General features: G+C 45.1%; 2 protein-coding genes across 2 annotated transcripts; one reads left to right on the forward strand and one right to left on the reverse strand.

Annotated features, from left to right (window-relative positions):
• The first annotated feature begins 7890 nt into the window (after nucleotides 1-7890).
• On the forward strand, nucleotides 7891-23994 carry LOC128714536 (protein obstructor-E). The gene is made up of 4 exons (XM_053809410.1): nucleotides 7891-7978; nucleotides 22913-23275; nucleotides 23377-23770; nucleotides 23841-23994. Exons 1-4 carry the CDS (start codon nucleotides 7891-7893, stop codon nucleotides 23992-23994), a joined length of 999 nt encoding a protein of 332 aa, XP_053665385.1.
• LOC128714535 (neprilysin-1-like) lies at nucleotides 10513-14443 on the reverse strand. The gene is made up of 9 exons (XM_053809409.1): nucleotides 13834-14443; nucleotides 13156-13283; nucleotides 12910-13027; nucleotides 12623-12828; nucleotides 12201-12491; nucleotides 11626-12129; nucleotides 11382-11544; nucleotides 11003-11319; nucleotides 10513-10930 (listed from the first exon to the last, which is right to left on the reverse strand). Exons 1-9 carry the CDS (start codon nucleotides 14441-14443, stop codon nucleotides 10658-10660), a joined length of 2610 nt encoding a protein of 869 aa, XP_053665384.1. The 3' UTR covers nucleotides 10513-10657.
• Nucleotides 23995-25042: the final 1048 nt, after the last annotated feature.

Below are 25042 nucleotides of genomic sequence, written 5' to 3' on the forward strand. Positions count from 1 at the left end.
CAAATGTTACTACTCTGTCGGTTAAATCTTGTTTGGCTGCTTAAAACGCCTAAAAGTATGCAAAGAAGAAATTTATTTTTACTATTGCTATTACTATTTTTATTACATCTGATATTAAGAACCAGTTACAATTGTTTTCATCTTAACTCGATGGACTATCCCGAAAGTACGAAGCCATCGTCGCTATTTCGGACAAAAGAAAAATCAATTGCCAGGCGTTTCCAGGCGTCAGGCCTAAGATACCATCGTACGCCACGTCTTCCACGCATTAGCGTACATGATGAAGACACCATTGACCATTTTGTGTTACAAACATGTTCACTAATAATGTATTTTATTGTTACTGTAGAACAATTCCGTTTATTTAAAAACAGAATATTCAAGCTCACAATAAAACGTATGCCCCATAACAGGACGACCTAATCTTCTAGCTTTGAAAACGTCACCGGAAAAAACGTAAACCATTTTTCAAAGTCTTCAAAAAGGCCACAAAAGAGTCGGCACACACACACACGTCCACAATTCAAAAGCCAACCATTTGTTGAACAAATGTACACAGCATAATATTTATTTATGACTTCCGCGCACTTTGAATTAACAGCCAGCCGGCCACGGATGCATCCATTTGCTGCAGGGAACCCAGGGAAAACCCCGTAGCGGAAAGTTAAACTTGTTGAGCTTTCTTTTGGGGCCATCGTTTCATTCAGGCAGACTGTTGCATTCTTTTTTCCACCCTTGTGTTCCTTCTACCCATGGCTACTGTGATCGGTTCAGACAGGAAGCACAACCCCCGAAAAACTTTACCATTGCAATCTCGTATTTCGGGTTTTGCGGTCTGTATAATTTTATTTCTCCTGACTTTTTTTTTCTCTAAGCAGAACCGAAAGCTTTTCTGTGGTTGGGAGGGCAAACGAAAAGGAAAAGAATCACAAGCCGCATGTCGGTGCAAGCCGCGTCTTGCACTGGATTTGTGGATGCATAGTTCCACCAAAGACAGAAGGCAACCGTGGTGAGCAAAAGTCGTCCGTGCGCTGGTTAGCCGTTAAGTAGCCAACCATCACGCCAGCTTGAGCTTGAATTATGCGCTTCTAGTCGGGTTTACTAACAACCTATACCTCCTACAAACCGTTTTATCATTCTCGCAGAGGCAAAGCAAAACAAAAACATACCTACACACAACACAAAGAGTCAAGAGATTATTCTGAGTGTTGTTGCTTTCGGTTTTCCCAATCCCGAAAATCTGGCGTCAAACTTTTAATCTAATCAATTAAACATACTTTTTACCCCGTTGAAGTCGCAGTTTGGCTGCATTCGTTCGGGTGCACACTCTTCTTTACACAGGTCCTTTATTTGATATTCGTTTTTGTTTTAGCCTGTTCGCTCTAGATGGACTTCCAACGTTAAACTCGAACGTGGAAGTTTTAGCAGGATAACACATTTTATATTCCTTTTCCTATACTGCCGTTCTGGCTGTTTCCACCTTTAAGATGGTTCCTCTATTTTCCCCCCTTTTTTCTTTTTGTTGCCGATTTTCCATATTTTAAACCGCTTGTTTGCACCGCCAGAGCGATAACCACCGGTATCAGCCTTAAAGTAGGCAATGTGCACACGCGAAAAGCTCCACCCATAAACTGAACCATACCATCAAGCTAACCCGACAAACGAACCCGTTAAGTGAGCTAATTTATAAGAAAACTTTGGATAATAGAATATTTTAAAATCCTCCATTTGCTGGCGGAAACGATAGAATAATAATAGTAATAATGCCCTTTTTCCTTCTGCTGACCTAATGCACTGGGCGGAATCACTTTTTTGTTGTTGTTGCTGTGAACGATCTGCTGTTTGAAAGCTCTAAACTTTGCTTCGATTTGGACCGACGCCAAAAGTGCTTTCCCGTTGGGCGGTGGGCGCTATTTAGGCACGTGGAAGATGCCGTTCTCCCCTCGATGGTGGTTTTCCTTTGATGGGGGTTGAAATTTGCTGTGGGGTAGTCGAAAAAACGGCCACATACTCACTGCAGCACATACGCCACCTTACCATATTACGATCGGTTGGCCGACTTGGCAGCACATTATCATGAACGATAATGTAGAGCTATGATCCCCGGGCACAGACGGACCGAGAACGGGCGAACGTTTGAATATGGGATTCAGTTTTTGTTTTTCTTTCGTACTCTGCGTCCCCTGCCCTTCTCGTCTTATATCTCCTTTTGCCTTGTGGGTTCCAGCGGCAAGAAAAGTCTACCAGGATCAATTGGATAGTTTCCGTAGCAAACGCAATGTGGAACACTCCCATGGTGGGGTGGAGAATGCTTAAGCTAACAAATACCGTAAATAGGGGAGTACAAATTCTACTGCCCCGTCCGTTTCTGTATGTTCGGGTTAGTTAATTGTGTGCGTTTAATCTAATCCCGCACCGGGTTCTCCGACACCGGAAGTACCAGGAAGCATGGGAACCGGCTCGGGAATTAGTTTCTAATGGGTTTAAGACCCATAAGTTCCTTTATTTGTTTTGCTCCCTTTTTTGCAGCAAACACAGTAGATTGCTTTGCTAGGATCGTTTGTGGAACTTTCTCACTTTTTTTATTGCACGTTCGTTTCGTTCACAATAATGAAGGAGTTCTGGCTCTCTCCTACATCAATCGGGATCAATCATTGGGCTTGCTAAAGTAAACATTATCTGTTTGATTGTACAATATAATAAATGGTGGTGTTGAAAGAGAACTTCAGTCCATCGTTGTCTGTTAAGGAATACAAAGAAAAAACACAGAAATTTCAAATAACTCAAACATGGAAAACACTACTTCACGATTGGGGGGGTAAATGAGAAAATCGGTAGTGCACGAAAAAGCCCAAAATAGCCTAAAAGTATGCAAATGATAATTTGACATTTCGCCTAATATTATCCAAAGCGAAAAAGATCATATTCAAGGAAAAGTAAAGTTTATTTTATTATTTTTGTGTAATGTGGAATAAAGTCCAATATTTGTACCTAAGATAACATTATTACCGTGCGCACTGAACATTTAGCGCAAGGTACACACACATCATTAAAGTAATCTTCTCGCCATTATGGAATGTTATTACGAAGCGTTATGACGAACGTAGCATTAATGCTTTCAGGCATTAATGTCGAGGAAAATTTCTTTCAATAAACCAGATAAACCCTCGTCGTATAGTGGGAGGTTTTATACAAGAAAACAAAAACAAATCTCCAGCGAAATCAAAAGCAACGAAGGTACCGGACAAATAAACCGAAAAAAAACTTCCTCAAAATTGTCTACCTTTTCTAATAGGAACACAGAATGCAGGTGAAATAATTCCTGCCGCTTCTCTATTCAGTCCAACGGCATCGTAAAACAAATCCATCACACGACCCTCTTCCAGACGCTTGGTCCTTCGGCGCTAGCCAGGCAGCCGAAGCAAACGAATTCTGTGTACAAATAAAAATCATCCCGTCTCCAATTCGAAGTAGACGAATTCGGTCTCTGTGCAGCGTACTGCACCGCCTCTAAAAAGGAAAGCACAGCATTCTTTCGCCGTGCCGTTGAAGCGACATCACGCAACGCACACATCGGGCAGCATAAACTTGTGAGCTCATAAGAAGATTATATCCACTGGCACTGGTGGTGCCGGGTCGCTAGATGTATCGCGTCTAGCATAGATCGCAAACCACAATCCTCCCTGAGCCATTCCTTCACCATGCCACCTCCAACGCCAACTAGAATTGCGTGATGTCCTGCGGACTCGCAATACTCGTGTATTCCTACTTGCGGTCAAAAAAGGTTCAAGAAGCTCGTAAAAGTACCGAATCTCTTAAACGAAACTGATTTATTTCCATCGCCCGTGCCGGTCTTATCATGGCGCTTCATATGGCAGCAGGATAGCAAACAAATCAACGGAAGCTAAAATAAGAATTGTGACCGAGGTGCCAGGGGCAATGGCGAAACGGGCGACAGATAGAGAGGATGGCAAAATAGATGAAACGTCTACACGTTTCACTAAATCACACATTCGATCTGAGCAAAAGTCTCATGGCAATCTTGGATTGAAAAAAAAAAACACACACAGCTGCCAGCTGGATAAGAGATGTGCTGATGTGTGGGTTTAACGCTTATGTCATATTTGACGGAAAGCTTCTGCAGCTTCTGCCTGAGTTTGTGCATGTGTGCTTACATTTCTGTTGAAATTAACCGTGTTACTAGTGTTTTTACATCGCTGTAAACGCTTTAGCAATTTCGTGCTATTTTCTCAGCTCTAAATACAATCGAACTCCATCAACCTGATACATAATTTGTTCCGGAAACGGAAGAACAATACAAAGGTAGCATCATTACACCTTCGGTTGGTAAGCACAGCATGGGTTGGGGCACAATTTAAAAATAAAACCCTCTGCATCAAAATGTAAAAGCTTAGAAACTAAAAAGGGGAAGAACGACTAAGCACGATCGGCTAGTGAAAACAAGCCGCCTTTTCCACAGCCTCTCAAGGAATCGTGCCGGTGTAATCGAAAGTAAACACAATTTCCTATTAACCTTCATCCCCCAACCCGACGCATCCAAGCGTGTCCCCTACCAAGAGCGCACCGCACTGTCGCAATGGATGCTGTGCGTTGAACCGGCCTCACGTATCATTTCAATTAATCCGGCCGCCAGCCACTATCATTTATTTTTATCGCTGAGCTTTTCCCTTTCCTACCGTCCCCGGGTGTGTGGAACTCTTGCGCTTTCGGCTGTGTTGGTTGCTGCCAGTTTATGCCTTTTGCTTCCTTGGCATTCCCTTTTTCCCCTCACATTCCTCTGCACGGTCCCATTTCGCATTCGATTTACGGTCAGTCGGTGGCATTCTCGGTGACGGTTCGGTGTGACATATTTTTGCTGCAAATCGCTTCCGCTTTCAGTGACCCGGTTTTGCCCTACCGTCGTCCGCCAGCAGTTTTAATCGTTCTGCAGTTTTTTTTCTCCCTGGTTTTAGTTAGCACGAAAGATGGTTGACCCGTCGTGAAGGAAGATGGCTTCACGTTCAAGAGAATTGTTAATTAATTTTTGCTCTTTCCTTGTGACCCACGGCAACGGAAATAGTAGTTGCAGCATAAAACCATGTAACAACCATTTCTCGACGTGCCAGAATTGACAGATGGTCGAAGAGGTTTTTATTTGCCCTGGCGGAAGGAAACCACTCGGACCAGAACCGTATTATCTTCATCGAGTTCAAATCTTTTTTCCATCGCCACTTGAAAACCTACCCAACCCGTTCGCTTGCCATCTTAAGCGACCTTGCAAAATGTTCTTGCCCTTCCAAGCGTTCGCCAACCTTTCGAAAGTCTGGGCCAGGTTCCTGCTTTATGCTGCACCAGTTTCTGCTCTCTTTTGGAGCACGCATCACAAAAAAAAATACCCCCGACATAGTTCCGCATAGCAATATTACAACGGAAGTAAACGGGAGCAACTAGGCACGAGGACGAAATTAAAAGCATATTTATAGTTGCATTTGCATGATATGGGAAACTGCAAAAGCCACACGGCAAACCAACCATAGTTGGGTATAATGTGTGTGTGTGTGTGTGTTTCCCCCCCTTTGCGGTCTCGAAAAACCTGCGTCATAATTCCGGTCATAAAGCATAACAAATGGAAATTTAGTTTTATGTGATTTCCACACGCCCTTCTACCCAGCTCCCATAATCCTGACTGGCTAGCAGCCTTGTAAAGGAGGGGAAAAAAAGAAAAGCTCGTAGAAAGTGGATGGAAAATTGCAGAATGAAATGACTGCAGCATACACATTCATTCTGTTGAGAGCCTACAGGAAAAAAACATGTAGAAATGGAAGGTTTGGCGAGTTTTCCACAAAAACAAACGAAGAATATGGCCCGTTTTTGGAGAATACACTGCACAGAATGTGAACCAAAACAATATTCCAGCCCAATATGGATTTTTACCTTTGGTTGAAGATGTTTTCTTTGTGGACGAGAACGAGTGTAACGGTAGCTTACCTTCATTCTATCTAGTCTAACGACCCATTAGCCAGACGCTCAGTCCGGAAAACGGAACCCAAAGGATGGCAATGTTTGGGTAACAAATAGAAAAGCTTACCCATACAAAGAGCTTCAAACAAAAAGAGTCTGCTCTCTTACCGAACAAACGATTTAATCTAACCGATTGTTGTTTGTGAATCCTTTCATTTACTTAATTGTTTAAAAAAAAGTGTATGAGAAGAAAAGAAAATTAGTTCGATTGTAATTTGGAGTTGGAAATCGATCGAACGTACGTTTATAGTTTTCTTTTGTCAATTTTGTACAATGTAATACAACTTTAGATATTATATCAAAAATATAATTGAGATGTTATCGAGCGCAAAATGTCAATGTAATGTGAATGGTGCTCTTTGTAGATGATATACTACCTTTTCTGCATTTGATTATTATGAATGTTTAAACAATTTAGTTTGAAAGTATTCTTCATTGAATATTATTTAAAATTAAAATAATGGCCTTAAGACCAGGACAGGCAAATATACAAGAAAAACAAATTCAACCTTTTTCAAGTTAAACGCATTGTGATTCATCATACCGTTCCATTGCAAATAGACCAAATAGCTCGCTCTGTGCCCAATACAACTGTAAATAAAGCACCTTCCCGGAAGCGTTATCCTCCTGTCAGTCGTTAAGGGCACTCCTCGTCAAATGGGGATGCAAATCGTCAAAGCAATCGAACCAGCATTTCACACACCTAATGAACTAGGCCACGTGCACAACGCTCTGATACGATAGTCCAACTCACATCGGCAAACTTTGCACGACGCGCCAAAGAAACTCGCAGTGCGCAGATGAACGGCTCCATGAATGAACCTGGCCTCGGTTAGGTGTATAGGTTTTTTTTTATATTGGCTTTTATTTTGTTTCATCTCTCGTGTACCGTTCCGATCGGGCCACCACGATCCATTCACTTACTCATATTAATATGCTTTTGCATTCCGGTTATGATTTCTCATCTGGCTCATCTGGGCTTGCGCCATCGGTAACACTCCCATCACTCTGGGCCTCTCTTTCTTCTTCTCCTTCTCTCTCTCTCTCTCTCTCTCTCTCTTTCTTTAACAATCGCATCATCTTCATTCAGAGCTCTTCCACCGACGCTTCAAAGGTGTAGCCTTCCGATCGATCGACCAAAGCAGATCGAAAACAAACGGGTTTTTCATCTCGGACGAAGCACGGAAGGCTCCGGACGGTGTTGTGCGCAAGCAGCGGTTTCCGTAACCTTTTCCTTCGGTGTACAACGCGGTGTGCCTTCGGGTGGAAGAATCGTGCCTTAAAGGTGAATTTGGTTCGTTTCACCTGCTAGAAAAACCACATCCCACCCCGTACCGGGTGGCGACTGGGTGCCGAATCAAAACAAAAAGACAAAGATAGAAAAAAGCACTAAAATACAGACACACTGTAACCCGTTCCTAGATCTATATCTGACTGTCTCCGTGCCTAGTGGAACCAACACTGACGAACTCACAACGGTCTCGTAGCCTGTACCGAAAACCTGGTAACCACCAAGTGAGTGACATTCACCCTACATCGCACACCCCGTACGAACGGAGCGATCCGAGAGAGGGCACAGCACAACAACAAAAACGAAAGACTTCAACGAAGACACACCAAGCGACGAACCGACCCACTGCAGCGAAAACTCTGCCGACCCCAACTTTCGTACCCGTTCGCCGATCGGTTTCGGACCGGTCCGGTGGTATAACCACTTCCTCTGACCCCACACCTGACCGGCCACAGGCCGCACCGTTTACGCCACCGCTCCCCGCCGCATTTGGCATAGGTTTCCGTCCGCTTCGTTTACGGTTCGGTCGCCGTACTAGGGCTTGGGTTGGTTGTTGATATTTCAAACAATATATTGTAATGATTATTAGTCGTGAGGCGACCGTCAAGATGAAAGCAGTGGCCAAGTTCAGTCTCAGTTTCCTAGTGCTGCTCAGTGTGATATTCGGTGAGTTGGTTGTTGATCTTATAGCTATATGAACGGAAGTTTGGAACGAAGCGAAATATCTCCAATGTTTGGTAGAAAAGTTCAACAATAAGCGTATACGAAACAAACATACAGCCCGTGAGTTTATTAAAATGTTTGTATCCATAATTGTTGCTTCAAAATGTTGAAGTTTATCTCAAAAAGTGATATAGTTTTCTATTCTCTTCTGTTTGTGCATTGTGTATTGTGTAAAGCACTGCCCGACAGTAGTATAAATGTTATTTAAACATACGTTTCCCTTCATTATTTTGATATTTATCACTAGAGACTGTTGCCATTCAAAGCAGCAAACATTCATAGACGCAAGCATCTTGCAATCCATTCCCCCGGTTTCAGCCGTTGTGAAGCGCTTTAGAAAGTGAACCTTTTTGCTTTAACCAATCACGGATCGTGAGGCAGCGAAGTGAAAAATAATACTTCACCACTACCACGGCTCGGCATGGAGAGCCTCCTACACCACCCACACACTAGCCACACGGAAACGGCACGCGAAAACTTGCCCAGTAACGTTCACCGTTGAACACTGTTCAGCATCACAGTTCATGGAGCCATAAGCGTCTCGCACTGAAGCCCCATAAGGAAGGGGTTGTTGGTTTGTGCAGTCTATTGCTTCCTACCGTATGCAACACAAATAGCCGCCAGCTCCGGCATGCCAAGGTTCGCTTCACTTTTCGTGCAACGAGATTTGCACCGCTAATGGACAGTTAGTTGGCTTTACGTCACTGGGATCACGGTTTGACAAATGGAACGGCTCACCTACGATCGTTTACCCCGTTCGGTCCCGTCTGCCTTCAACCCAAAACCGGTATCCGTTTTGGAGTAAATGTGACATAAGCCACCCCAAAACACGTTTGCCGTTTAGCGAGGGGGGGAAAGATTTCACATCGTCAGCTTCAGTGTCTATACCGTGTCCATTAGGATGGTAAAAGCTTTCTGCCGTATAAACACACACAGGGGCACAAACGCTAACCAACACCAAAAGGGAAACCGATCACGAAGGTCGCTCGGTATTGGAACCGGGACGCAAGCGAAACCTGACGGGAAGCATTGGCAACGGTGCAAGGACAACTGGGTGCCGCAGATTTCCTGCCTGCGTAACCTTGAGCACTTCGTTCGACGATCGCGCGCGCTCACACACGCATGCGCCGGTTCTACTTTGCGAGTGTGTTACGCTCTCGCACCTGCTTTCGCTTTATCATTCATTGTCTGACTGTACTGTGGCAGGCCAGATTTTTTTTTGCGATCACGAAAGGTTAATGTACGCTTTCCGCGTGCAATTAGTCTGACGGGACGATGCGTGCAAAAGGGCAAGAGGTTCCTCTACGTCAATCCTTCTACTCAACACGATGAGGTGGTAGAGATTGATCGATCTTTATATGGCTCGTAATCAATAAAAAAGGTACAGTGAATGTGTTCCAGTGTCTGTGACAATAGTTATTGGTAAAATTAAATGATTGAATGCACGTACAATGATGTGAACGTTAATTGACCGTTAAGCCACCACCTTAGTGAGGTTCTTTTTGCTCTTTCCAATCCACAAACTATAGTTTCTTAAACAATAATATTATTTTAGAAAAATGTAGAACTAAAACATGCATTTCCTAAAATCTTCTAACAAAGCTTATAGCAAGAGAACATTACACGCGGATTCAACTTTGGCAATACTTACTCATTGTGGAGTGAATGAAAACAAACCCTTAACGATTTGGCAAGAAATAGCCAAACACCAGAAATGGATTAAATGTTTAAATATTTCTCCAATAGTTTTCATTCATTACTCCAATTCGTATTATTTCTGAAGAGTTGTTTGATTTTTATCAATTTTTGTTAATAAAATGAATTCGATTTTTACACACGTAAAACATAATACATAATGATGATGGTGATGATAATATAATTCTAGCAATGTGATGTATATAACAGTAACCTTAAAATATTATTCTGATTTAAAGCTTAAATATCAATACTAACATAATAGTTAAAACGACTTTTAAAAGCAAAAAATTACACGTGTGAGGATCATTATATCTATCCAAGGGCAATAATTTAATTTTTCGTGATATACACCCATGTGTACGCAAATTTGATACATTGAATAATTTGTACCCGTGTGTTTAAATTTGTTTCAATCTCAATTATAGATATTATGCTGTTGGCTACTGCATTGAATGTGCTTTTCCCCTTACATGATGATATCTTTTGGTTCTAGCCAAACCATTCGCCGATTCTCATATGATTGATGGTCATGCCAACTCTGTCAAACTTTAATAGCAGTAGGTGCTTTAATAGCTTAGAGAGTCCCTTATTCGAGCGCTCTTAAGCACCACAGTTCATGGATTTCAATCGTATCTATGTCTCGCTGTACATTTAAGGCCTCATCTACTACATTCTCCCTTGTGCAAACCTTCCTAACATCACCCGGAAAAAAGTGGTCCATCCCGTATTTCGGATGTCTTTAGGCAATAGAAACGCCACAACGCTCATCGCTTAGAACAAACATAGCTCAACTATTCAACTGTTGATATGTGCCTTTGTACGAAATCATAGTAGTTACAGCAATCATAAGAATAGCAATAATAATTATCGTTAATGTTATTACAGATTTAAAAAAAACGCTACATCTAAAGACCAGCTTTTGCCTTACCACACACTACATTTACTAACAGGATTCATCGGCGAACCGAGCGGACACCGGTACGCTTCGGCAAAGTCGCGCGAATTCGAGAGCGGCCCAATGACGCGTATAATGCCGGGCGAGTGGACCGACGACCGGATCTTGGTCAGTGCGTCTTCGGGCCGCATCGAACCGCACCAGATCTGGGCGTAGTTGAGAAAGAACAGCTGATCGTGGGTCATGTTCAACCCCGGCAGATCCGGTTCCGACCCGTGCTGGCTCACCCACTTGCGGTACGCCTAAAAGGTTTGAATACTCAGTTTAAAAGACATTTTGATTACGCACATTTTTCGCCATGGCTTGACGCTCACCCGGTACGACTGCTTGAGCCCTCCGTTGTCGGCGATGTTTTCGCCCTGCGTCATCCGCCCGTCCATGTACAGGCCTACCTCGTCGATTTTGTAGCGCGAATACTGATCGATGATGCATTGGGCGCGCTCGCGGAATGTCTTTATGGTGGCATTGTTCCACCATTGCATCATGTTACCGTCCTTGTCGAACTGGCGGCCCTTGTCGTCGAAACCGTGCGTTATTTCGTGCCCAATCACCACACCAATGCCACCGTAGTTGAGCGATTTCGGGAAGTTTTGGCTGTAGAACAGTGGCTGCAGTATACCGGCCGGGAATACTAAAACGTAGGAAAACCTTCACTAGATGGTCTTTGCACTTGGTTCGTCCACGGCCACTTACCAATATCATTCTTGTTGGGGTTGTAGAACGCGTTTACTACGGCCGGTTCCGTAGCCCATTTGTTCTTGTCAACCGGTTTGCGCAGCAGCTGCAGATTCCGTTCGGCTTCCCATTTTAGAATGCTTAAGATGTTTTCCAAAAACAATCCTCCGCTTATCGTAAGCTACAACACATCGAAAGACAACAGGATTAATGTAATCTACTGCAATCACTCATCTCGCCGAATGTTCTCCAAAAACCTTACGTTCACGTACTCCTTCTCCAACTCATCCGCATTGGTCAGAATGTCCGGATAGCCGATCCGTTCGTTCATCGCGTCCGCCTTCTCCTTCGCGACGGCCCGCGTCTCATCGTCCATCCAGTCAATATCCGCCAGCAGCTCATTGAATGCTTCCCGTATCGTGTGAATCATGGTGAGGGCCGTCTCCTTGCTTTCCTGGTTGAAGTTGTCCCGTATGAACAGTGCCCCGACGGCCATGCCAAGCTTCTTGTTCGTCCACTCGACACACTGTGACCAGCGATTACGCTCCGACTGGATGCCGAGCAGCTTGCGCCGGAACTCGACGCGCTCCTTCTGGTAGTCATCGATCATGTGCGTCATGATCGACATCACCAACCGCCAGATGGCGTAGTTGTGCACAATTCGCCGATCGGTGTCGCGCAGTATCTTGCCCAACTCCACCAGATAAGGCATCGCGTAGCTCACGATCGATTCGTTCGGGTGCAGCTCGACCGTCCCGAGTGTGGTCTATTGGGAAAACAAAAGAGAATTCACATTGAAATTGAGGTGTTGCTTTTGGAGTGTCAGAAACACGCCACCTGTAGATACTGCTTCCAGTTGATCTGCGGTACACGGCGCTGCAGCTCGGGCAGTGTGATCTTCGTGTAAATGGCACTGGTATCGTGGCGATCGGCCTCCGGTAACGTCGCGTTGGCTAGCCGCACCTCGAACTCGACGATCCGCTGCAGCTCCTCGGCCGCCTTGTCCTTGTCCGCACCCATCAGGATCGCGATCTGTGTCATGTACCGGTGGTACGCCTTCATGTCGCCCTCGCTGCTCTCCTTCAGATAGTAATCGCGCGACGGTAACGCCAACAGCAGCTGATCAACCTGTGCCGGTGTGTGGGGTGATGCATTAGCGATAGAGTTCGGGTTAGGGCTTTGCTCGTGCTCGGTGCATAAATTACGGCCCGCTCAAGTACGGCCGACGGTGGTGCGGAAGGCCAACGGCCCCTACCTACCTGTATGATGTTCATGGAGGAGTTCTTATCGTCCGCACCGACGTACAGCTCAACCAGGCCCGGTTCGTCGTATTCGCCCGTCAGCTTACCGAGCAGATGCTCGATGGTGGTGTTTGGTACGGTCCAGTTCTTCTCTATCACCGGCCAACCGCCCAACTTTTTTAAAGATTTTCGCAGTGCCTGCACATCCAGTATGCGAATTTGCTCTGAAATTGAAAAAAAAAAACATGGCATCATTAATATTGGCCACACACTTTGAAAGCATCCAGTGCAACTCGGACCCTTACCAAGGTTCATACAGCTCTTGTAGAATGCCTTCGCCTTCTTTGTCGCCCTGTTGTCCTCCTTGTTGACCGGTTCCTCCAAGACGCCCTTCAGTATCGCCTGCTGCTGATCTGCAAGTACCTTTGGTCGTTGGCGGATCGCACCGGAACCCATTAGCGTGCAAGCATGTAACGAGAAGGTGAGTGAAAAATACTCCAAGTAATCCCTCCGGTATCATCAATCATCCGCCAACTAAGCAGTATTCCCACCTCAAACGTACTGATACTGCTTCGATCCTCCGGTATCACGTGCATCTTGTTCCATGTGCCGCACGCGAACTGGAAAAAGTCCTTGCAGGGATCCGCCGTCCGATCCATGGCGGCCAGTAACGATGAAGCTGCAATGATGAAAAACGTCCATGAAGAAAGTGCATGAAAAATGATGTTTTAAGCTTATCGCTTGATAGCAGAACGCTGTGGCACAAAAAGCACCAACCGTCCATGTCCTTGAGGAAGGATAAAATTATAATTTCCTCATGAATTTCCACAAAATTCAAAAAATCACCTACTCCGATGCGCGAGGTCGAGACCGAGTGACGAAGCGGCAGGACCTGCTAATTCCATCAGCAAACGATTCAATTATGCAACTAATTTTCCACTCTGCCGCTTGCTTATTGCAACAGCTTCCATCCATCCATCCATCTATCCATTGGACGGAATGGACGTGTATTCCCTTGCGCTCCTGCACGTTGAAAGTGCACCGTTGATGGACAGACACACCTCAGGAAGCGCAGCACTAGGATGCCGGGATGTGATTAATGACTTGTTTAACGGCACATCCGGGTATACTGAAAACCTCGGGCACGGTAGTGGTGCTGCGTCAGCCTTCCAACTGTGACCTTAATTTATTTTTCCCCTTCCATTCCGGAACGTACCCTTCAAACTCACCTGTCCTAACGCATTCGTCCGTCAGGCAAATGTTACTATCCCGCCGGGACTCGTCCGTCACGGAGCATCCCGGTGCGAACGGATCTCCACCGCAGGCTTTCCCATCCAGCTGGCGGTAGCGGCCGATAAGATAGACCAACAGGATGCCTATAAGGATGCCCACCACGAGCATCGTGCCACCGAGCACGGTTGGACGTGCGAAGATGGCCGAAAGCCTTGTTCCCACCAAACCTCGTCCGGGTGTGATACTACGCGGGTTCTTTCCACTAACACCACCGGCACCACCACCACTACCACTGCCGCGACTTCCCTGCCGATCAACGGCTGCCAGGGTGCTAGTTTTGGTGGCCATACCGGGGCCTCCGAAGTTCACCACCACCGGAACTGGTACGGCTCGATCAGCGGCGCCGGTATTTCGCAACAGCAATGGTCCCGATGCTTCCACATCGCCCACACCGATGGCACCGTGCGCTGGGTCTGGACCGGCCGTACCGAGCACCGTGCCCTCGTCAACGTCTGTCCTTAGCAGGTACCCATTGACCGGATCCATCGGAACTGTCGTTTTATCACCATTTCGCGCCGGCAGATGAAGCTCTTTAAGGACTTCCATCGCGTCCGCTTGGTACCGTACCCCGACCGGTTTGCTCCGGCTGAGCTTACAATCACTTCCGGTTCTGGTCACTTTTGAAACGATACTGACTGTGCACGACCAAACCGTTCTGGCTCACCACACGCGTTCGCGCTCTTCGCACTCTCACTCTCCAGCGCTCACGCTCACTCTCATCACACTCGCGCACAGTCAAAGCGCAACGAAACAGTGCTGTGCAAAACCAACGCCACCGCTAATCACACTCGATATCTGTTTTTCGGTCACTTAGTATACGCACGATCGTAAACGCGTTCACTTACGCACTCTCGCTTTCACTCGCAACCCTTCACACTTTCTACTCGATCGTGTCGATTCCGCGAATCCCCTGCCCGTCGGTATCGATTCCACGATAGTGATTATGTTATGGCACCGGCACCATCCCACGGCTATCATCTTCACAGCTTCTCCGGTCGGGCTGTCGTGTCTGGCGACGACAAGGGCAACGAGGAACCGCACCGTTCTAGCAAGTTCGCACACACTGCCGATGAGCGTATCGAAGAAAACAACATATTAACGCCACTTCGACGAGTTTCTCGCTCGCATTCTAAAGCTTGCAGCTGGTTAAACTGAGTACCATGCACCTAGTAAACGGCAGCTACCGATTCTGTGGCCAACGATGCGTGATTAACAGCTGCTACAGACAGATTCAGTTTGTTGAATGTTTTTCGTTCACCAGAGAGCCGATCGATGCCGGGCTAGTAGCTGTAGCGTTGAAGTAATGTTTCAATATTGAAGCGAAACCTTTTGCAATATTTTAAAATGGGCAATCTGTAGAATAACAAACAAGAATTGATTTATTAAAGCAAAATATGTAAAATAATGAAGGGAATGAAATTAATCTTAAAACGATAGCACTCGTCCGTTGGCCAATTTCCTGATATATATTTCTTAGTTTAGTAAATGTGTCCTTGTGTAAGATGCACTCTTAATTTTTGATATTTTACTGAACAAAATATCAGTCTGTCGAAAAAAATTACCAAAGTCCAATGTTAATGAAGGAGTTTTTTTATTCCCAAAAAACCATAATAATTAAAACTACTCTTCATTAAAAGGATAAAATATCTAGACAGAATAAATCTTGATCTGGAAATAAAATATCTGGAAATATCAGGATCATCAGCATTGCTTAGCTTGAAATACATCTTTAAACGCATTAAACACGTTATCTTAAGTCGGCTAAAGTATCTATTTAAAAAAGACCAGACTCAACTATTTTTTAACAGTATCGCTAAAAACAGTTCAGCACTGTGTATACTATTTATTTATCTCTCCAACCTGTTGCCTGTCGGACACCGTTCAACGTATCGATTACAATGGTTGCCGATTATTTCGTGTTCGCTCAACGGAACTGGTTAGAAAAAAAACAGAAGAAAATCCTATCGGCACAACGTCAAACCGAGTTTTATGAATGAGAGGACGGAAGGGTAAAAAGGACGAAACAAAAAACGAAATCATGCACCAACGCGTTGGCGTGCGATCGTTCTATACCGCAGTTCGGTCGATTCAAATACGGCTGCTTGTCATTTCCGTTCTCCTTGTCACAAATCAAACCAAACGCTGTCGGAAACGGAAGACAGCGGCACTATCTACAGCGTCACGGGCATACTACACTGGCAACATTGGGAAACTGTACCAGTAGGTCACTGGGACACACCAGTACCGGAAAAAGGGAAAAAGGAGAACAAACACTTTTCCACCTCAAACCTCACACCTCAACTCGTATTCTTTTTACACGCAAGAAGAAAACAGACAATAGATTATCCTTAAATGGACACGTCCTTCGAATGCAACCTACACGAATTTCCGCGGAAAGCGTCTCCGCATAATGTAAATATTTAACGACCTATCCCAACGGCTATTTAAGCCCAATTATTAAAAGCAACTACTAACATCGATCCCTATCACATTGCAAAAGCACGTCACAGGATAACAACATTGTCCCTTCTGTGGACTGTTCGCACACACCAACACACACGCACTCAAAGAGGCTCGCTCCTTCAAACACACCTGCTGGAAAGTTTGGAGGCTTGCAATATGTTCAACCTGTTGAATTTTCATCGAACTGAAGGCGAGCCTTTTTTTCTGCGTCCTGTCGGACAGTTGGATCGTAGTAGCACAGCACCCCGTCACACTCACACATTGCCAGTGTCAGCAGAGGTGTGTTGCTAGCCCACCACCAACACAACCACACTGTTAGCACAAATGTTTGACGGGCAGTCGATTTGATTGGTCGTGTGTGTAAGTGTGCACCAAGGAAGTTACTTTGTAACCGAGACACTGTACGTGGGGTTCACGCGCTATCGACGGTGTGATGTTACACACAACGTGGTGACATCCTTTAATTAACCTCTTCCGGATATCAAGCGCAAAGTGAATTCTGGACGGCTCCGTGCAGAATGAGCCACAATTCTCGTACACTATTTGTTGGATCTCGGAACGGTAAGAGTATGCTTTGCGGTGGCTTTACAAGCTGCCACAAAGTGTAACTCACGTTATGGGATCTGTTTTTGGTGGGCCCCACAGACCACAATCCACACGGACTGCAAAACGGTGACACCGTCGACCGTCGGTCAAGGCAGATGACAAAGTGCCACTCTCGTTTTCATCCGAATGTGTACGATCATGCGCACTGGGTATTAAGCACCTCATCATCATCATCATCGTCATCATCATCAGTAACATCTGTACCATTGTACCATTAAAGGATAAAATAATAATCAACATCTAGCGGTGTAGATGGTGATTCGTTTTTTTTTTCTCCCCGGGAGCGACTAGAACTTCCAGCACTTGGAGAATTCGGAGCATTGCGTCCCGTGCTGTCGGGGACCTGCTCAAGCATCTCGCTAGACCGCGTGTCTACAAACACCCTGCCACTCGGAGGCATCAATCACCAAACAAACGCTGCTCATCATTAAACCATAAACGACATAACAATAACACGTCAGGTTGATCCCACTTATGCTTAATATAGGTGGCGGCAAAAATACGCGCTCCGAAGAGCCGGTCCAGCAATCGCTTTTTTTTTTGCTGTTGTTGTTGGGCCTGCCTGCCGTTTTCTCACTCACACCAATGCGAGGGTTGCGCGCGCGCTCGATCCCGCAGCACGTATATAATCTCTATCCACACTTCAATGTTATTATCACTGGCATCGCGCGCCCGTAGTTACATTGACAAGCTGTTAATTCGCATTTGACAGCTTCCCAGCCCGAAGAGGTCGTCGAGCGCGTTGATTTCTCTGCCATGATTTCCTTTTGTTACGGCGCCCATTGTCATTTAGTCACACCATCTTCCCGTGTTTGCCCGTGTACTACCGGGCGGGGTGGGTCAGATTACACCCGCTAGAACAGGCGTACTTAGGCACGTCGTCGCATCCAGGCACAGCCAGTGGTTGGGTGTTGCTCTTTACGGACAATTACGTCCTGGTTCTGGGGTCGGGCATACGGGAACAGTAATTAGAAGCTTTATGACAAAACTGACGCCTCTCGAGTCGCGGGACGGCCTCGGTGTTATGCACTTGCAAAAGTCTGAGGAGATGTGGAAAACAAACGCCACAACACTCATTTCGCACAACATTTGAAACAGGGGTAGGTTGACACTTTATGTGTCAACAAATCGCACTAATGAGCTGCTCCCGTCGTTGTTTCCACCAAGGAAAAGCACCAGCATATCGTTGTGGAACTCCGTTTTTCGCTAATAAAGAATAATAGACACGCACCCTATCACACACACGCGCAAACACAACAGGACGGGCCTGGTGAAGGTGAACCGCTTTTGATGTCTACGGCATTAAAAGAGTCCCTCCGCAAGGATAACAACAGCACAAGGACGAGGAGAATCCTCCTGCACGGTGCGCACACTTACAGCACGTTTGCTTGGATCGTCGAATTTATTGTAATTCCCCGCAGCTCACTCAACTCACTAAGTACTATTCGTAATTTTCTTCCACTGGTTGAAACGGATTTTTACACGAAACGAAACAATCAAATCTTCCGTAGAAAAAAAAATCATAAACCAAAACCCCCCAGTGAAACGCTCAGCATCAGGAAGCACACACGACCAGCACGGCGCAACGTTCGCATCTGACAGCGCGCGCGAAGCGAAGAAGACGACATTCGGCAGATTACTCGACGGGCATCAAGCGTCTTCTCGGCTTTCGGGGAACAAAAACCGATGGCCAACCGTGTTTGCCTCCGCCGTACGCCGTTTCTCACAACGCGGCCCAAACCGAACGATTGTATCGCCACATGTTTTCGGTAGCGGTTTCGGTGTGTGTGTGTGCGTAAACGCGGCACGCTTTGTCGACTGTACGGTTTCGATTCGATCCTTTTTGCTCCACGCGGCCGGACCAGTCGACATAACGTATACTAGCAACGGTGAGGTGGTGTGTGAGAAACGCGGAACACACGTTCTCGGCTGTTTCGCTCACGCTCACGCTTCGCTCATTACCGTGTGGGAATGAGATGGAATGAATCTCAGCGTGTCGGTGCTTTTTGTGTTACAAAATCGTATTTTGTAATATTCACTGCCAGAGCTGCGATATTGAATTTCGTTGCATCTTATTTCGATTCATGTTTTCTTTATGGACCTTAACTACTTTTACATTAACATTAACTTATGCATTGTTGTGAGTAATCCAACAGCTCCCTTTATCTAACGAAACGAACCACTTCATTACCCTATTCAAAGGGCCCGTTACGAGCGACCCTTTCTCGTTCGATTTCTTCCTATTTACCTACAACCAATATTTGCGTTCTGCTTTACAACTGCTGCGTTACAACCGATTGAAAGGAAACACGCTGTGTGCACCGTATGGGACAATGCCCCATTACATTACCCACCGGTGTCGTACAAATCCTGCCCGACACATACTACCACATCGGCGCTGTAAGATGCACATAGCACCATGTTAAGCTAAAATAACGCGGGGTTACACATTACTCATAAAACACTTCTTTCCGCCATAATACGCACTGGGACAAAGAAAATCAAATCCCGGTTCAGGGTCATACGAGCATTACAATACTTCCTGCCGCGATGAATCATGAAATGTGTCGCAAAAATGAAATCCTTTTCCTTCCTCGCGGCGGGATACGCAATATGAGCTCGACAAGGGGGTCTTTTGTTATTTTTAACCCTTGTTTTTGGATAAAACAAACAACCCTGTATAATGCAAAGAACTTGACGCCGAGACAAAGAGCTCGCTTAGGGTAGATCATTGCTTTTTAATAATGTTTAACATATAATCATTCGATTTGGATAATATAGAGAAATGTATCTTGCAAAAACAAACGGGCATCATTGAAAACACGTGCCTTATGGCATGCGTTATTTAGTCCATTATCTATACTAAACAAGCCAGTTTCTAAACAAGTTCGGGACTAACACGTTATCAGCGTGGTAAAAAAAAAAACATCTCTTTAAAACGTGTTTTTATTTAATATCGACACGCACGGCTGATAATCACAAGGTCAGTGTTACCGATAAACTATCATGCCAGTGACGATCCGATCCCGCCCATTCACTTTTCACCACCCCTTTTAATACTTTTTTTCTTCTTTAAGCCACAACACGCAGCGAATGGTTTTGCTCGCTTAATTCTCATTCTCACACATGAGCAAACGGTGTCACCCATCTCACCGACAACATGTCCCCTTTCCCATCATCGTATGTATGGCTCCCATTCACTCTCCACCGCTCCATCTTGCCCCTCCGTTGCCTAGCAGCGGTGCACGATTTTCCATCCTTGACAGTCAAATCTATTTCGGGGTTGATTAAATTCAAATAATTGGCATTGAATCATCCGCATGCATCGGTTGCAATCGACGGCTTCGCCTGGGGTGAAAGAGTGGAGAGTTTGCAAGATGTCGAACTACGATTATTAGTTTCGATTTATTTCGTTTCTCGTGCGTCGGTTAGATTTGTAACTGAAACTGCTAGCAACAACAGCGTTAGATGGTTCTGCGCTGCAGACATTTACAATAAATCAAATAAAGCCACCTTTTTCAAACAAAATCGATCCATTTTCCGCTCACCTCACCGGGTGGATATTTACTCAACTGCTTTAACCGGCGGTTTGTGCTGCAATCGTAATAAATGTGCCTTATCATCATTGGAAGACGTTCTCTTTCTTGGGTTCGGTTAGGCAGCCAAGGAAAAAAAAAAAGCTTTAAATCCATCCACAAATTGTAGTTGAAAAAGCCAATAACACTTCACTGCCGCGTTTCACATTCCAAAACCCGCAACAGCCCAAACCATAAAACCTCGGCAGCTCGATCAGTTTAGAAAACCGGTCGAAGCAACCGGGCGATATGAAGATGACAGTTTCAATGCGTGCCTCACCTTCCCCCACTGTAGGTGACGGATCGTAGAAGAGTGGGGGTGGATGATGTTTGATCGAGACGGCATCATTCCGCTCCTTAATACAGACCGATCAATTGCTCCTAAGACCGTTCGTACAGGTGATCGGAAACATGTTTTAAAATTAGCTCAGTTTAGTTGAGAGTTACGGGTGCATTTGGATTGGTGATGCATTTAAGCCGCTAATGTGCTGTTTGGCAGCGGGATTAACAACGCTAGCGTGAGGTGAGAAGATAATTTAGAGGATTTTTTTCTGTTTGGTATGGTTTGAGTGACTTGTAGCAAGTGAGTGACGCAAGGGAATGATAATTGGAATATACGGAATTCCGAACGTCATGCACTGCATCAGTAGGAACGTTTTGGCTCTATAATGGTGTTAATTGTCTGGGCACGTTTATTTATAATTTTCTACACACAAGCTTTAGCCATTCCGTTCAGCAACAATCGTTAAGCGAATCGAGTGGTTTGCAATATGAACTCCGTTCTTTTGCAATCTTGCATTTAATTCATCACATAGCACAGTGCTGTAAAGGTCACGGTCACGCATCGTTATCAAAACGGGACACAAAAACGTTGACACCAATTGTGTGGCGGGAACGAACCGAACCTGCTGACTCCCTTTTTGTATGCACCGTGGAACGGATGGGGATGTTCCTGACAAAGATAAAATGATAATAAAAACCGCGCTGCGTCTCAAGGAAGACAACTCCATACTGGTTGACCTTTTTGTATCATTTTCTCTCTTTGGATGCAATTTGTTGGTTGCTGGTTTTATACACAAAATTAGCTCGTAAAAAGTAAAAAAAAAAACGAAGCGACAAACACACACACATACACGCAACGGGAATTTTAATTAGCTGCAATTTTCATGGTTGCGTTCGGTGCACACCGCATCGTGTAAAAGGAAGGTCGAAAGAAGCTTCCAAAGAACAGGTTCGACAACACAAAAGAGATGTTTGGGTGATGATTTGGGGTGGTAAGCTTTATAGCAGTTTTTAATGGGGTTTTTGGAAGTAATTATGTCATAACATTAAAATGTTGCAAAACATGAGTTGAGTCATGTAGTTTCCGATCACTGCAATGTATGGAACGTTGTCGTTACGATTTTACAGTCAAATTTACTGAATAATGGTAGACATCTTAGGATGATGTATGAGAATCGAAAATGGCAACAATCTTTTAACCAGTTTTTTAACCCACACCACATCTCCGCCCACTTCCGAGACCCAAGCACTAAGATATTGTTTTACTGTGTAATTTATTCCAAACAAACTGACCACTACGTCTGTACGTCACATCACTACCGCTCAACCTTTATGCTACACCACTTGTTAGCATAAAACACTGTAACAATTGCAAAGTCTCAATCTCGAGAACCTCGCCCCACAGTAGCACACACCGGTCGAACCACTTACGAGCACGATCGGCTCATAATTGCAAAGCGGCACTGTTGCTACCCTTTAGGGCAACCGCGAATCGAAGATCCTCCAAGACCTTGATATTTATTTTTGCGACGTCCAGACCGGCTTCGGAGACCAGGCCCCATTTCTTCATTCGCCGCCTAAGTTTAGCAAAGCATGTGAAAATCGTTTAACGTAGCCGTCCTTCAGATGCACACGCTCCGTATGCTACTAATTGAAAGTGAAATTTCGTAAGCAGACTGTACGCCGCGTAACGGAAGTAGGTAAACATCGCTTAATTATCTGCCCTCCCCCTACCGGTACAATCTACCCTGCGCCAGCGGACACATGTGCTGCGCACTGCTGTCAACAAGTGCAACGCCGCCAAAAAGGATTGCTGGAGCGGGGCCAACTCTGGAGCATGCACCGTACGGTACCGACCATTGATCATTTCGTTAGTCTGGCGATGTATCGTGAACATATTTTTAGCAGCTTGTCCCGACCACCCCGGGGTGGCATTGAGTGATGGCTTGCGTTATGGATCCGGACGCAATGGGAAACATTTACAATTTATGATCACCTTGTATCGATGGGGACTGGTTGTGATTAAAATTAATGAAACTGCACTACGCATTACATTGACTCTTGCTGTTTTGCTCGTTCCACCTTGCAGGACTATCCACTGCCCAAACGCAGCTACGGCGGCAGTATGAGCTAAATCGACGAACGCCGGGTACGGCGGTCCGCAATCGAGAGCCCGTGGCATCCGATGCACCGGCGCGTAGCCCGGTGCGACAACAGGGCCCGGTACAGGCGTCTGCATCGGACGAGATTGACCCGGAGCTGTCGGAGAACTGTCCCGAACCGAACGGTTACTTTGCGGATGCGGAACAGTGCGACAAGTACTACCAGTGCCGTGATGGCCAAATTACGGAGAAGCTATGCCCGGACGGTATGGTGTTCAACGATTATGATTCCGACCAGGAGAAGTGTGATCTGCCGTTTAACATTGACTGCAGCAAGCGTCCCAAATTCCGTAAGTAGTTGAATGGTTTGTGGAAAAAAATCCTGGTCATGGCACCAAATATACGGCGGAAGGAAATGATATCATCACTTGCATTCATTCCCATTTCACAGAAACGCCGATACCGTCTCTGCACTGTCCCCGCCAGAACGGTTACTTTGCCAGCGAAACGGGAGCGTGCGATAAGTTCTACTACTGCGTCGACGGTATGTTTAACATGATCACCTGCCCGGAAGGGTTAGTGTTCAATCCACGCACCGGCATCTGTACGTGGCCGGACGAGGCACAGAAGAAGGGCTGCTCCTCCGAGGATGTGTTCAAGTTTTCCTGCCCGAAGGTGAACGAAACCGAGGCAGCCACCCATCCGCGGTATGCCGATCCGGATGACTGTCAGTTCTTCTACGTGTGCATCAACGGTGAAACACCGCGCCGTAACGGTTGCAAGCTGGGACAAGCGTTCGACGATGTGGCCAAACACTGCGAGTGGGCCCGCAAGGTGCCGGATTGGTAAGGAATCACCTTGCACAAAGGAAACATGCACCACAAGCTAATAATGCAATGTTTTTCCCTCTTGCAGTGCCGATTGGTATAAAGATCGGCTTACCGACAAGCAGCTGGAAGAGCTGGAAAATCCTCCAACACCGAAACCGAAACCAGCCAACAGCCCGTCCAAGGTTTCCCGCCGACGCCCATCAAAACGGCCGAAGCAACCCGTCGATGATGTGGAGTAAAATCTTGAACGGTTCCATTTTGTGAACAGCGTACAAAATGGTCGCTTTCTGGGGAGGGTTTTATTTGGGGAGAAAATTTTGTTAACTCCATGATGCTGGAACATGGAGCCGAGCTGTGGAAAATACTCGTGTGTGAAGTGTTTCAGATGGTATGTTGAATAAAAGTATTTTAAACCTAAAAACTCTAGCTCTCTCTCTTCGTGAAGGTGAACGATTTGTTTTAAGTAAAATGGAAAGAAAAAAACATACATTTATGACTGTGATGCATGTGAAAAATATAATTATTTCTGCTACATGTGATGTCACTTAGCACTCACGTGGCAAGTAATCACGCACTACAGTGTGTAGCACCGAGTAATGCGCAATAGAAGAAATTGTACACCATTTTAGTAAAAAATTAAATTAATAATTTTACACTTCCAATAAAATAGACATAAAACACTTAACAAATAATACGGTTCAGCCCAAACAGTTCGAATATACTAATAACTAAGGATACATTCATCAAAGACTGGGCGTCTCCATGCATTTTCGATAAGGAATTTGTGTAACAAATAATTCATTTTCAACAAATTGTATTTTAACTGGAAATAAACCATACATAGTATGAAGCCAAAACGTGTCAAATTTATGTTATATTTATGTTTAGTGATGAAGCATTTAGACACCTTTGCAAGAAAATTAAACTCATTTTAGATTTCTGAACGAATGTTGCCCCCATCACTACAGTTGGAGATGATTTATGATTTAAGCAGTACAAAAAGTAATTAAATTCTCAAATGCCATACAAATATGAGTATATTCCAATCATTATCTAAATCACATAAACAACCTGCCGTAAATAACCAGCTTTTATCTTTTACACTAACCATATTGCTGTGCTGTCACGTCGCTCACCAATATTGCCGTTTTTAAGTGTGTATGAATAAATAGTACCAGCACTTAGCAGCTAACATATGCCGGGTTTATTACTCACTAGGTAATTATAGTTCTTTTCCATCGTTTCCATTTATGAGCAAACATTGTGCAGATGGCTAGGAAATGAAAA

This window comes from Anopheles marshallii, chromosome 3, assembly GCF_943734725.1.
Source record: "Anopheles marshallii chromosome 3, idAnoMarsDA_429_01, whole genome shotgun sequence".
Lineage (NCBI taxonomy): Eukaryota > Metazoa > Arthropoda > Insecta > Diptera > Culicidae > Anopheles > Anopheles marshallii.